The sequence below is a fragment of the Pseudorasbora parva genome, chromosome 24, assembly GCF_024679245.1.
Source record: "Pseudorasbora parva isolate DD20220531a chromosome 24, ASM2467924v1, whole genome shotgun sequence".
NCBI classification, from domain to species: Eukaryota; Metazoa; Chordata; class Actinopteri; order Cypriniformes; family Gobionidae; genus Pseudorasbora; species Pseudorasbora parva.
The window spans coordinates 16,489,280-16,503,366 of record NC_090195.1 but is presented as its reverse complement, the minus strand read 5'-3'; the positions used below and the strand labels follow the sequence as shown (position 1 = coordinate 16,503,366).

Sequence of the window (14,087 nt, the reverse complement as noted above, 5' to 3'; positions counted from 1 at the left end):
GGCTTACGTTTTATTTTAGACTTGCTTCAAGGCATATCTTCAACGACTATTCACATAAGAGCAATCTTAAATTATTTTTATAAAGTCTAAAATGAACAAAAAGAGTTGTGAGAGAATGAGGCGCGATCCATAGACAGTCAGTGAGATCCGCGTGTCTGTCTGCTCTTAAAGGGACAGCAGCCAATAACAGAGAAATAACAGGAACAGAGAAAATGACTCGCTGCTCTTGACTAAATAACTTTTGTAGCTTCAATAAGGATTAACTATTTAATTTATAGTTTATGCAGTGCAGACTGCATATAACTTTGATAACTTTATAAAATTTCTGTATATTTCCTAACTGTTAAGACAGGAAGGGCAGGAGTAATGACATTTATTATGGGTTTATGTTAGCATTGTTTTAAGTTTACTTAAATTAAAAAATGTTTATTATTATTAAAGATTTTTGAAGCCTGAAGAAATATAAAAAATCAGTAGCTGTATTAATATCAGTAATACTGGCCTTCATTCATGAAAAGATGCCATTTAAACAAGTATTTAAAATATACTGTCTTGTTGTTTCTACATTAATTTGATTAACTGTGAAATTATTATATTAAAAAATATATTAAAAACGTACAAAAACATTTCATTTTATTGCAATTAATTGCGATTAATCACAGAAAAAAAATGTGTGATTTAATCTAGTTAAAGTTTTTAATCGATTGACAGCACTAGTTTTTAGTATTTTGTTAAATTCAGCAACTTATCACAGTTATAGAAATGTAATATTTGGCTCAGGTTTTGTTGTTGGAAAAAAAACACTAAATAATTTAATTGCTGAATTACCAATTATTAATTGAAATCAAATGTGTATGCAGTAATGCTTCTCCTGAACCAACCTTTGTGAATGTTGAGATGTATTTTACTGTGTCTGAATGATAACCTATGACAGATTTCCTCCTGCTGTCGATTCTAAATCTGTTCTTTTTTGTATGTTATATATGTCAAAATCTGTGTAAATAATAGAAAGGTCGCTGATTAACACTTGCAATTCAGTGTCGTGATGGTTTTAAAAAATATTCTGAAGGTAGAAAAAAAGGTATTAAAAAGTAGTAAATTTAACTTAAGGATTGCTGTATATAACCTGAAAGTGCAATTAAATACTGAACGTGTCTGTGCAATATAACGATCGAGTCGCCGCGTAAGTCTCACAGCACTAACTCAGATTAGGAGTCAGATTACTTTTAATGTCATAAATGAGCTGATGAGCTCGTGATGAGAGCTGAGGTAATCGAGACCACATTCGCGGCATACATTCACAACGCGTGTTCAGTATGGCGCGTTTTCAGTTCATGCCTTTGGAAGCTTAACTTTCATAGAAATTAATTTGAGAAGTTAAAACACTGACATTGCTCAGCTTCCGTTTAAATGAATGCCTGTAGCTGCGAGCTGTGCTGTGAGTGTGATCTCCCATCCCCCATGTGCGGGTTCAAAACATGCGGAAATAGCTCCCTCTGCTGGCTGTAGTCTTTAGCCTGTGGGCAAACATTCCAAAGATGACGCAAATATCGTCAATTTGCGTCACGAGAGGAATTTTTCCAGAAATAAAATGCATAAATCTCTCATCTCAGGGGGATATGAGAGGGGAAAGCACAATCACTTGAATATACTCCAGGGTTTCTCCTGATACAAAGCCATATGCTAATCACTGAAGTAACCCTTTAAATGCTATAACAGAAATAATTATAACATTATTATTGTTGATACTTACAATTGTGGCATTGTTTGTATACTTAACTTCAGTATTCAAAAAGTCACTTGGAGGCAGTGTGTTTGCATAAAATATTTTATTCATAAATCCATGTCTCCATCATGCTGATGGCTTTGTGTCTTTCTCTCCAGACATGCCCATCTCATACCAAGTCGAGGGCACACGGCAGGCTTTGAAGGTCTGTTTTTACCTGGAGGCGTTCTACTTCCAGCAGTTACCCCAGAGACTAAGACACGGTGGTAGCTTCAAAATCTACCCCGTCCTGTTCACCCAGGGTACGATGTGTTTGAATGGACATAGTTGGCCTGAAGCGTGCCAAAATGTGCTGAATTATGCTCTTTCAAAGTGAAGCCAGTTATCACCTCAACTTTTAAAAATAATAATAATGTAACTAATACATATCTAAATGTCTGAAAAAATGTATTTTTTTCTTTCATAGCCTTGGAGAGCATGGAGGGATATTATTACAGAGAAAATGTGTCAGTAGAGGAGTATCAGGCTCAAATTAATGCTGGATCTCTGGAGAAGGTCAAGCAGTACTACAAGAGACTCCGGTAAGTCTGTTTCACCTGTCAGTCTAACTTCAGCTCTGAAACTTTGCAATTTTCTTTCTAGACCTTCATACATACGTGTAAAGCTGTCATTGTATTTCCTGATGAGGTGGAGTTGGGAATTGTGAGAGATTTCAAGAAGTAGTTATTGCTCAGTTGGATCTCTACCCTGTGGAGTTCAAGTTTAAAGATATAGACATCTGGCTCTTTGCCTATGATTATGCTACTCTGTTTGTACAATGTTTTTTTTATTTTTTTTGTTGGGATGAAGATGAATTTGCCCCCAGACCTCAAGATGAGTTCAATTCATCAGTCTGTCAAAACTGACTTTATTTCATAGCCACAACTGATGTCTCAGATAAACTAAACAGCCAAAAGTATGTGGGCGCCCAAACATTCTGGGAAGGCATTCTAGGAACATTGCTGCAGTATACTATAGTAATATCCCCATCTAGTTAACTCCAGATATCTGTTGAGCAGGGTTTTATATCGGCTTCATGTTCCTTTAGTCTTTCAGAGGCCTCTTGGGACATTAAGATGGCTGTTGAAACATGCAAGTTGTTTCCAAACCCTGAACATCAGCACTGATACTCAGAATATGAGTGAATTTGATATGTTTATGGAAAATAATCATCATGCAGGACCCTAATAACATGGTCTCCGAGCAGCTGATGTTTGCTTTATAGCACACAAGGTAAGCATCTGGTGTAGATCTCGCCTGTAATTGGTTACAGTGTGCTGAGGTCAGCCAAGTTTCATTGTGTTACACGTGCCATAGGGGCATATTACTGTAGGGATTTGAATGGAAGCAAGCCTGCCAATTGTACCAGAGATCAAGTATAGCTTTGGCTTGGTTTGAGGCCAGTGGAAAATGTATGATGGGTTACTCAAGAAATATTGTCTCATTATGTGCAAACACTGTTTTGGTTTGGCTTGCCAACATTCGAGGTATAATGCTGACAATTATCTACACTGTGCTCTCTGGCATACTGGCATTTTGAAAAAACTCCATCTACGGTATATTCCACTAATAACACAATCCTTCAGAGCCTTTTCCATACCCTTGATATCTGAGCATTGGTATTGGCATTTTAAGCTGGGCTTGATGCATTTGTATCGACTGAATGTGAAGTGTGAACACTGAATGAGGATAAGGCAAATCCGCTCTTTTTTCAAAATGTCACTGTTCCGATATGAATATGACAATGAGACGTCTATGTGTTAGATGCTGGTCTTTATAAATCTAAACATGCTGTCCGCATTTTCATGCCTTTTTTTTTGGACAGTGTCTAGGGATGTAAAAACCATATAATTTTAAAATGGATTAGTCAGTGGGTTGTGTAAATGGCTAGTTGACAAAGGAAGCCATATTGTCATATATATACATATAATAATTATATTTTGTTAAATATGTATATTTCTATATACAGCTCTGAAAAAAATTAAGAGACCACTTAACATTGATACCTCAATGTATACTACCATGTATATTATTAATAATTATATTCATTAAGTTCATTTAACATATTCAATATTAAATACATATACTATACATTATAAATGTAATTAAATGTATACAATATAATTCAATATATAATTAAAAATAGCGATCAGGCATAACATAATTGAATGTGGAGGATTTTAACTGTGATGATGATTGACAGGGCAGTTTAAACTGTGATGGGATGCACGCAACTAAGCAATATAGTCTGTTAAAGATGACTAGGTCCCAAAGCTTGCATAGCCTACTCTTCTGCTACACACACTCAAAAGTATGTAATTTTTTTCCACAAAAAGAGTACTTACTTTTCGGTCGTAGTATAAGTAGGCGAATTGGGACGCAGTTAATTATCCTATCTTCACCCTCACACTCCGTCATGACAATATGATGCTGACGAGACAACTTTTGACCTCTACGAGAAATCTCGTCACATTTTAGTATTGTGAGATCTCGATGCACGGGATCTTGTCACACCCCTACTGTGTGTTGTTACCTGGATGATCCACAAGTTACCACAATGATCCATTTTGTATTGTGAAGGTTAATCTTGAGTCCCTTGATTGTCCTGAGCAGTTAAACTGTTCTTCAGTTTTCCACCATAACGGACTCAGAAATCTCTCTCACTGGAACAGACTCGGGAACTTATCTCTCTCGAACAGAGTTTGGAATTTCTATCACTGGAACAGACTCTGAAATTTCTCTCACTGGACTGGCAGCTGGCATGCTGCTCTCCTCCTAGCTCTGAGATCATGCATGGGGAACTGTTGTTGAGGAGTACCAAAGTCCCTAGAGTCTTGTTTCCAAGCACACATATGTAGACATCACCCTAAAGGACGCAATGGCATATGTCCAGAAATACCTGTGTGTACCTCCCTATAAACTGGTTCCCCTGCGAGAGGATGATGATTCTTTTAGCTGCCTCTATATTCATCTTATTGGTCTGTTATTCTGTCACATGCTGGTTGCAGCAGAGATGAAAAAGGAAGCTGGATCTATATGCAGCAGTTTTTATTTTATTTTTACCAGTAAACTAGTGAACAATAAGTTAACAATAACAGACAACTAAACAGGACACAACACAGGGCGTAAATACACAGCAAACAAAGGGGATAATTAAGTAGACTCATAAACCTGAGTGTTTTTATGTTTTTATGCTGGTGTTGAAGGCCCTTTCGGTAATGTGATTCAGCTTGGTCATATTAAGACAGGCTGTTTCAGAAAACTGTGCAGATAAGCATGAAAAGAATTGACAGGGAGCCTTCTGGTGTAATGTGGAGCAGACGTAAACAGAGAGCAGACAGAGAAGAACAAGAGGGGTGTGGAGGCAGAAAGAGAAATACAGAAATAAAGTTAGTGTAATCTTAATCCCTAAAGGACAAATATAGGATTGCCAGATTTTAGAAGTATGGTCCTTTTTTGTGGTGTTCTTTTAACCACTTATATTGCACATTTATTTATTTAAACTTGGCAGATCCTACAAAATGACCCATGTTAGACCAAAGCCAAGGTATACTGTGCTCTTTACATTTTTAGCCTTTTTAAATGATTGATGGTATTGACCATTTTGCATCTTCAATCCGTTCATATTCTGAGCTAATTTACAATTTGGTATTATACTGCAAAGACTCGCACAGACCCATGCACTAATGTTGGTAATGATTTGAATGATAGAGGGTCTGTAGCTCATTTTAATAGTACATTCATAACGTGAAGAGAGTGCTAAATAAAATACAGTATATTGCTTATAATTTATTATTGCTCTAAAACCTAAAGAGAACCATCTTTCCCATTTACCTCTATTAGAAATATAAATTACCATATTGTTCCAAATATTCATACTCGCACAGGAGCCAATTGTGCCCACATCAAAATCAAATCCCATATTATCCCCAGAAAACTGGTCTTCTGGGAAGGCGTCAACACGCTCTTCTTTGTGTTGAGTCTCAGCCCGAAGCACCGAATGTGGGCTAGAACGACATCTCAATGTCGAACTGCCATCTTGTACGACTGCGCCAGAATTAGCCATCGATATATCATCGATATAATTCAGCACACGGATACCCTGAAGTCTCAATAGAGCCAGAGCTGCATCCATGCACTTGGTTAACGTGCAAGGGGAAAGAGCTAGGCCGAACGGAAGTACACGATATAATTGCATTACTCTTATCTACTAGCCTGGATGCCAGCCGAACTTAGCCCCGCCCACACCATTTTTAGGTCGGGCAATTCGGTCTGGGATTGCTCCATAGAGGAGTAATTATCTCCGAACAGAAACTGTTCGAACCAATGAAATCATCAGGGTGGGCTTTAGACGATGATGGACAGATGAACAACAGTAACGTAATCATGCACGTCATCAAAGGAGCTTGGATTATATTTACTCGAATCCTAAACGGAGAGCTTGTTTGTATATGCATTCACCTTCATAATTTCTCTCAAAGATGATGATCATGTTGGGTAAGTACTTTGTGTATCAATAAATTATTTTATTTTTTTACAACACCGGCAAAGATCGTTTATTCCAGCGCATGTGCAGTGTGTTGACATTTGACAATGCGTCGCTTCGTTGCTCTGATTGGTTTGCTCCATTGGGCTGTGATTATGAGGCGTGTTTCAACTGAACCAGGAAAGACATCGATTGGATAGACCTACCTCATAATAAATAATAAAGTCTTTTTGAACTCGTCGTCTTCTAACAAGCCCAAATGCAGTTGCCAGAAATAAATGGCTAAAGGTAGACTATAAATGGACCACGGTGACACGGTCCCACGATCACTAAACTTCTGATAACTCTTTCAGTTTTTATCTCTAAATATTTTCCCAGAACATTTGAGTTAGACTAGTTTATGAGAGCATAATTGTAAGCAAAAACGGACTGAGTTTACCTTTTCGGCATGATGCCGTTTAATCTCCTTGACAGCCTATGTAGTCCCATTTAGCCACTTGTTATCCACCTCCTTTTTCAAGACAGTAAAAGCTTAAAAATCACGAGTGTGATTATACTGATGTATTTTATATCACAGAATAAAACGTGAAAGTGTGTTGAGCTTTTGTTCACCACAGTCCTTATTTCAGTCATTCAAACTAAATCCCATTTAGAAAACCCATTGACTTCAGGACAAGGGAACTGGAAGTGCTAAAAGGCTAACTCATTTCTGCGTTTTGGCCTACAAAGTGATGTCATACCTGCACTACAGACTAACTAATTTTTTGTCTTATATTTGGAACAATACAGTATGTTTATTTTGCTTCAGCATCTTCATGATTAAATGATATATAATACTGTTGAAATGTGAAGTGAATTACTTTTGACATTACTGATGTTGTCCAGGAGATTGGTCTTACCACAAGGACCACATCTTTTTATACATAGCATTCTGGCGTCTGTGTCCAGGTATGTCTTAAAGAAGACAAGACATCACTTGTGATCTCATTTAAGTCAATCTATTTTGACTGTTGAGGTCATTAGAATCATCAGGAAACAAACCTGATCTGAAAATAACAAACACATGTCTGGTCTCATGCAAATTAATTTTGCATTTATGTCCTTTCTATTTAAATTCATATAAGAATATCACGTCCCTCACTACCAAACTTAGTTGCTTAAAGCTAGAATGATGAAAGCTTTGAACCTGAAACCTTTGTATACTTTCCCAGATCATTAACCACAACAGTGTGTCACAATGGGGTTTCTGACAAAGAGCAGATACTTAACTATTGGCCAGTTTCTTTATTCAGTTGGCTTTCTGTCCAGTCTCTCTGTCTCTGATATCTATAAAGTCTAATTTGTGTATACATAATTATTGATGATTGATGATGATTTTAATGTACTTTTTATTTGGTCATTAAGTTTCCTAAATATATATGATACTAGACTGGTTTTGAACGATGGGGTAGAGATATTTTAAAAGACTGTCTTTAGTAGCACAAATGGCATTCGAGTTGGTAAGTTGAGTTTATTTCCATGAATCAGTTCAGTTTATTTGGCGTAATCACTTAAAAAATGTCTGATGAAAGTTTGAGAAGAAATTCATTTTTTTAAATCTTTTTCACTGCCTTGACTGTTTGTCTAAGATTATGATCTGTCAAATATGGGCAAGAGTAAGGATTTGAACAAGTTTTACAAGGGCTGAATTGGGATGGCTAGATGACTGGGTCAGAGCATCTCCAAAATGCGGCTCTTGTGGGGTATTCCCAGTCTGCAGTGGTCAGTATCTATCAAAAGGGGTCCAGGAAAGAAACAGTGGTGAACCGGCAACAGGGTCATGGGCTGCCAAGGCTCATTGATGCACGTGGGGAGCGAAGGCTGGCGAGCCACAATAGCTAAAATTGCTCAATAAGTTAATGCTGGGTCTGATAGAAAGGTGTCAGAATACACACTGCATTACAGTTTGTTGCATATGGGGCTGCATAGCCGCAGACCAATTAGGGTGCCCATGCTGACCCCTTTCCACCGCCGAAAGCACCAACAGAGGGCACATGAGCATCACAACTGGACCACAGAGCAATGGAAGAAGGAGGCCTGGTCTAATGATTTACATTTACTTTTGCATCACGTGAATAGCCAGAGGTGTGTGCGTGTGCGTGTGCGTGTGCGTGTGTGTGTGTGTGTGTGTGTGTGTGTAGCCCTTTTGTGATATTTGATATAAAAAATGAATTTTATAGTAGAAATAGTTTTTTTTATAGTTTTAAATAGTTTTTACTGTGCTGTGCTGTGTGTGTGTGGTTAAGATATATCCTACATTATACCCACAAGGATGCAATATTTTTGGTCCCCATGAGGAAAATGGCTTATAAAACATACTAAGTGATGATTTTGGAAAATGTAAAAATGCTGACTTTTCTGTGATGGGTAGGTTTAGGGTTAGGGGTAGAATATACAATTTGTACAATGTAAAAATCATTATATCTATACAATGTCCCCATAAAACATACAAACCCAACATTATTAGTAATGTCTTGTTTTATAGTTCAAATATTGAACAATTCTTTAAAAAAAGACCAATTTACTTGGAAAGAAACAGGGTATATTTTCTTAGACTGCAGCTTTAATACAATTATATTTTGTTTTACTGCACTGGCAGATTATTTTGAATGATTTAAATACAAATAAAAAGTGGTAAAAGTTAATAACAAGCAAAGAATATGCCAGTGCAATTTATCCACACAGTTCTAGATGTTTTGCAGACATACAGAGAGAAAGACACAAATGGTTGAAATAGCAAGAATGAGATGTTTCTTAGCTGTTGCTTTATTTCTTTGTTGTAACTATTTGTGTCTGTATAGCACATTCAGCACTACATTAGCTTAGATTAGCAGCACACAGACAGATCTGGAAGATGTTCAGATGAATATGCAGTGTTAATGTGGTTAATGTCAGCTGCAGTTGTGTCTTTTCATGGAAAGCACTTTTGGACACAGCACAGTACCCCTTTTCATGTGGAACGGAAATTAAAATAGTTTGATTACAGTTGGCACATTTAATCGAATCCATGATTCATCTGGTAGTTTCTAAGCTGTTCACATTTGTGTCCAGTTCATGTCCAGTTCATCTCCCTTCATAAATAAGACTTCAAAGTTTGGGATAGAAGCTGCTCCTAACACACACAGTAAGTCAGTAAAACAGTTGAGACCTTGATGTGGCATCAGATGTGGTGGCTGATTTTTCTGATGATGAACCGCCAAAAAAAGACCCTAGTCAGCTTCTTTCATTAAGTTTTGTGGATTGTTAGATTAATTCTACAGCTTTGTTGACTAAAAATACACTTGGTTTTAGATTGTTCTCCTAAACAAGGCATTCACAGCTGATTTCAATGTTGTTTTTTCCTGAGTTACTGAAGTGAGACATGTTTGTAGTGGTCTCTGCGGTCCGTGTCATGTGGATGTGGTGTGTTTGATACAGATGGGTAGCTCGTTCTTGTAGCGCTCTGACCCTGTTAGGTTTCTGCATTGTGGGATGTGTGTGTTAGACAGCTGGATTAATGACCATACTTACCAGCAGGTAAAAACTCACTGCTTGGCTGGTCTCGTGTCTAGAAGTTGCCGTAAGAAATTAAATTGGTTGAGCGATCTGGTCCCAATGGGGAGTCACCTAAACATGGGCTAAAATATATTCTGTGTGCGTGCGCTTGCGTACGTGCGTGTGTTTTTGTGTGTCTGTTAGGGGCTGCACTTCTTTTCCATTGTTTTTAAATGTATACACGTGTCTCACGCATGCGCTTTTTTTATTCAACTGACCTGCGTCTCACGTTTTTAACAGAAAAAACACATTCTGTATGAACCGACCTTAAGAGTTAGTTTTTGCCAGCTTTGATGGAACCAGCATGACATCATGTTTGTGAATCTGTAATTAGTCGAGGTCTGTTGAGGACATGCATTGGGTCATGGTTGCGGTTGAGGCCTAGCGCTATTCATAGATATATTGGTCTTCTTAAAAGCATGATGACCTGATAATGACCATGATGCAATGCTGAGCCTTAAAGAAACCAATTAAAAACAAACCTTAGTTTGGCAGAGGGCACAATATTAGCCAAAATTAAAGTAAATGTTAAACTAGGAGTGTCAAGGGGAAAAAAAGATCCATGTTTGGTCAAATATGATGACTTTAAATTAATTTCATTTCAATTTATTCAGTTATTTTATTTTAGCAAATATTGACTGTATTCTTAATTCACCCAGAAATTAAAATTCTGTCATTAAGGCTGCTGTCCGTAACTTTTTTTGTGTTCAAGATTTACAAAAATTATAAAATGAGAATGTACAACATGAATCCATTTTCCAAACCGTGTTTTTGTCTTAACCTGAATTTATATTGGGACTATTTCAGGCCAGACTGGTAGGTACCGCTGCGGAGGAGCACAGTCCCTGCGTGATCCGCCATAGACATAAACTGAGAGAAGTAGCTCCGGCTGCAATGTTCTTCCGCAAGATGCATGCAGTTCTGTTTATTGACCACTAGAGTGCAAAAAGTTACGGACTGCAGCTTTAATTACTTACCCTAATGTCGTTCGACACCCGTAAGACCTCCGTTCATCTTCGGAACACAAATGAAGATATTTTTGTTGAAATCCGATGGCTCAGAAAGGCCTTCATTGACATTTCCTCTCTCAATCCCCATAAAAGGCACTAAAGACTCCAGCTATTGTTTCTTAATTTTTATAGCCTCTGTCCTGCAAATGACTTAATTGAATGATTTAAACGACATGTATGTCAGAGCAGATAATGCTGTTAGATCCCTGTAAACTTCACACTGCTGCTGCACAGAAATATAAACTTCCCTTCTCCAGAGTTTACACACATGAGCATGATGAATCTGTTCTCTAGAACATCTTATTCACTTCACTGTATACAGCAACAGAAAATGAAATATTAACTTTTTTATAGGTGCACTATGTAACTTTTCAGTCCGCTAGAGGGCGCCTATTCAAAATAAAGGCGTAGTTTGATGATGCCAAGTTTGAGCGCAGAATCTTGGGACATGTGGTCTTTACCTCACAGCCAGTTGAACAGAATCGGGATAGGACTCTGGCAGAAATCATGTTCATGGATGCGATTATTAACGTTACTGTAGAATGAAGAAGAGCAGGACCGAGTGTTGTGGAGCTGAGCAAGGCCGCTGGAGCGATTGTTAATAAGATGAACAACACACACCTCGCAAGCAGCGGGACTTGTATTATGCCACAGTCGCCGGCACCATTTTTGCTTTTCCATAAGTAATAATTCCCTTTTGATGTTTTTTTTTAGTGTACTGTATATAAATCTGCTTTTATGTACTGTGGTATTGAAAACAAATTTGTATTTGCATCTAAATACAACTCCATACTATCATGGTCCCACTGAGGCAAGCATGTGTTCATGCATCAGTGTTTAATCATGCCTGAAGACCCCAAAGCACACCCGGTAATGCTTGTGAAATAGGGCCAGAAGTGTTTTTTTTTTTTTTTTTAGGTTTTAGGTTTTAAGATGAAACAGTGGCTGCAATTTGCTTTTAGACCCAGCAAGCCGAGGTGCAGCTAGATTGGCCCATCCTTGGATCCTGTCCAGCATTTCCATTAAAGTCTCTCAAAAGAGCATGGAGAGAAAACACAGGCAATCAGTTACTGCACAGTGTGCCTTAAAGGAAAACCACTGCTGAGTTACGACTCCTGCAAGAGAGTCCCACGTTCACCACACACAGACAAATACACCAGAATGCATTCTAAGATAACACTGCCCTCTGTTTTAATAGATTTTACATTTGCCTGCTTGAGTACTGAACCTTAATCGCAGTAAAGCCCACCAGAACCAGAAACCATTTGCACAGCATGGGGAGTTTGTTGTCTTGACTCTGAGATATTTGAGATCTTTCTTTCTATAATAAATATCATAGTCATGGGACATGGTATTTTTCAAATACACTTCCATTCAAAAGTTTGACTGGTAATATTTAAAACAATTTATGTTAAATATTTTAATGTCAAGACTGCATTAATTAAAGAATACAGTAAAAACAGTAATATTGTGAAATATTTGTACAATTTAGAATTACATTTTTCTATTTTAATGTTTCTTATTTATTTATTTTTTATATAACTTATTCTTGGGATGTCATCAGCATCATTACTCAAGTCTTCAATGTCACATGATCCTTTAGAATTCATTCTAATATGATGATTAATCTATGATGATTAAAAATTTTGCTTAATATTTTCAAAGACACTTTTGAAACTTTTTTTTTCAGGATTCTTTGATGAATATGAATGCTTAATGAACATAATTAAAGGAAGTGTATGTGAGATTGTGGCCAAAACTGGTACTGCAATTACTTTTAAATGGTTGTAGAGCGGTGTATCCCCCTCCCCCCTTACTCGAGGTTGCCAGATAGGCAGCTGTGGTAACTAGAGCAGAGCTGGCAACCCGGAATGCGTAACACTACTGACTTCATGATTGGTAGATAGGTGGAGGGCGGAGCTTCAGGCCAAAACACAACATGTCAACATCAACATCAGTTGAGGGCTGCAACAACAACTTATAAATGATAATATCCTGGCCGGACTACTGTTGTCAGTGATATAAGTATTTGAAATTAACATGATTTCTTAATGTCTAGTGACATATCAGGGCCATTTTAAGATTCATTGAAATACATTTTTTACATACAGTTCCTTTAAAGGTAGGAAAGGTAGGAATTGGTTAAAAACTTTTTTTTCCAAGCCTGTTTAAACTTTCTTTATATATCAATACATAATTAAAATGTAAGTACTCTGAAAAAGAAAGTATAAAAATTGAGTGTCTGTAGACCTCTCACGACTGTTTTAAAGACAGCTCATTATTTCCATTCACTCCACCTTCTCCCTTCTGGGCTCTTTCCAAAGCCACGCCCCCAAAACACATGAACGCACTACACCGGCCAATCAGCTGGAAGACGCATTATTTACCTCAGACGAGCAGTGTGCATGTAGTGACATCATGTCAGAATCACATGTAATAAAAAATCTAACTTTATCAGTATGAATATAAACAAATAAGATGTCTTTTAGTACTCACTGTCAAGCTAGAATACCGGTACTGGTAAAGTTTAAAATATATTTTTGTTTGATTTGGTAACGAGCTAGTTATATTTATAAGGCAAAGAAAACGGGTAGCATCATGTTTTTTCAATAACATCAGTTATACTGTGATGAAGATGAATTTCGTGTAAGATTCATAACATATACTGTGTTTTGCATGTAAGAGTTTCCATGATGAAAGCATTGTTGATTAGTAGTAGCTAAAGCTAACTTAGCTCTTAAAAAAGTTCCTGGATGCGGTGTACTAGCTTTTACACATGCATTTTGTTATCTAAAGTTAATTTTGCGAAATTCAACACAACAGCGATCAACTTGAGCTAAACATATTGAGTATTTATCATCTCTACTAATGGCTAAGTGTATAACGTTGTAAATTTATGCTAAGTAATGTTATGTTAGCTCTATTAGGCAGCTTCATGTGCTCTTGATACATGCTTCATGAAAACATAAACCAAAAAAATGTATAATCAAAATGAAAGATTACCTGTCCAGCAGAAATACAGCAGCAATGAGTCGTTTTACATGTCCTTCAGTTCTCACCATCGTTGAAAAGCCACGCAGATATTTACTCGCGTTTGATTTCTTTGTTTATCCAAAAACGTTCTGTTTATCCATTGCCTTTTCTCGTACTGTCTTCTTTTTTTGCATTGTTTGCCTTCGCTGACTGTAAAACCCTGCACTGTGAATTTTGAATGCTCTTTCTCTGCCATTATTTTGCCTAGGTTTCTTGCCTC

General features: G+C 37.2%; 1 protein-coding gene across 1 annotated transcript in view; it reads left to right on the top strand.

Annotated features, from left to right (window-relative positions):
- Positions 1-14,087, top strand: part of prex2 (phosphatidylinositol-3,4,5-trisphosphate-dependent Rac exchange factor 2) — a 207,234-nt gene that overhangs the window by 158,224 nt on the left and 34,923 nt on the right. The window contains exons 34-35 of the mRNA XM_067434938.1: positions 1,885-2,028; positions 2,193-2,307. Coding sequence (XP_067291039.1) covers positions 1,885-2,028; positions 2,193-2,307 — 259 coding nt within the window. The remainder of the gene's footprint in view (positions 1-1,884; positions 2,029-2,192; positions 2,308-14,087) is intronic.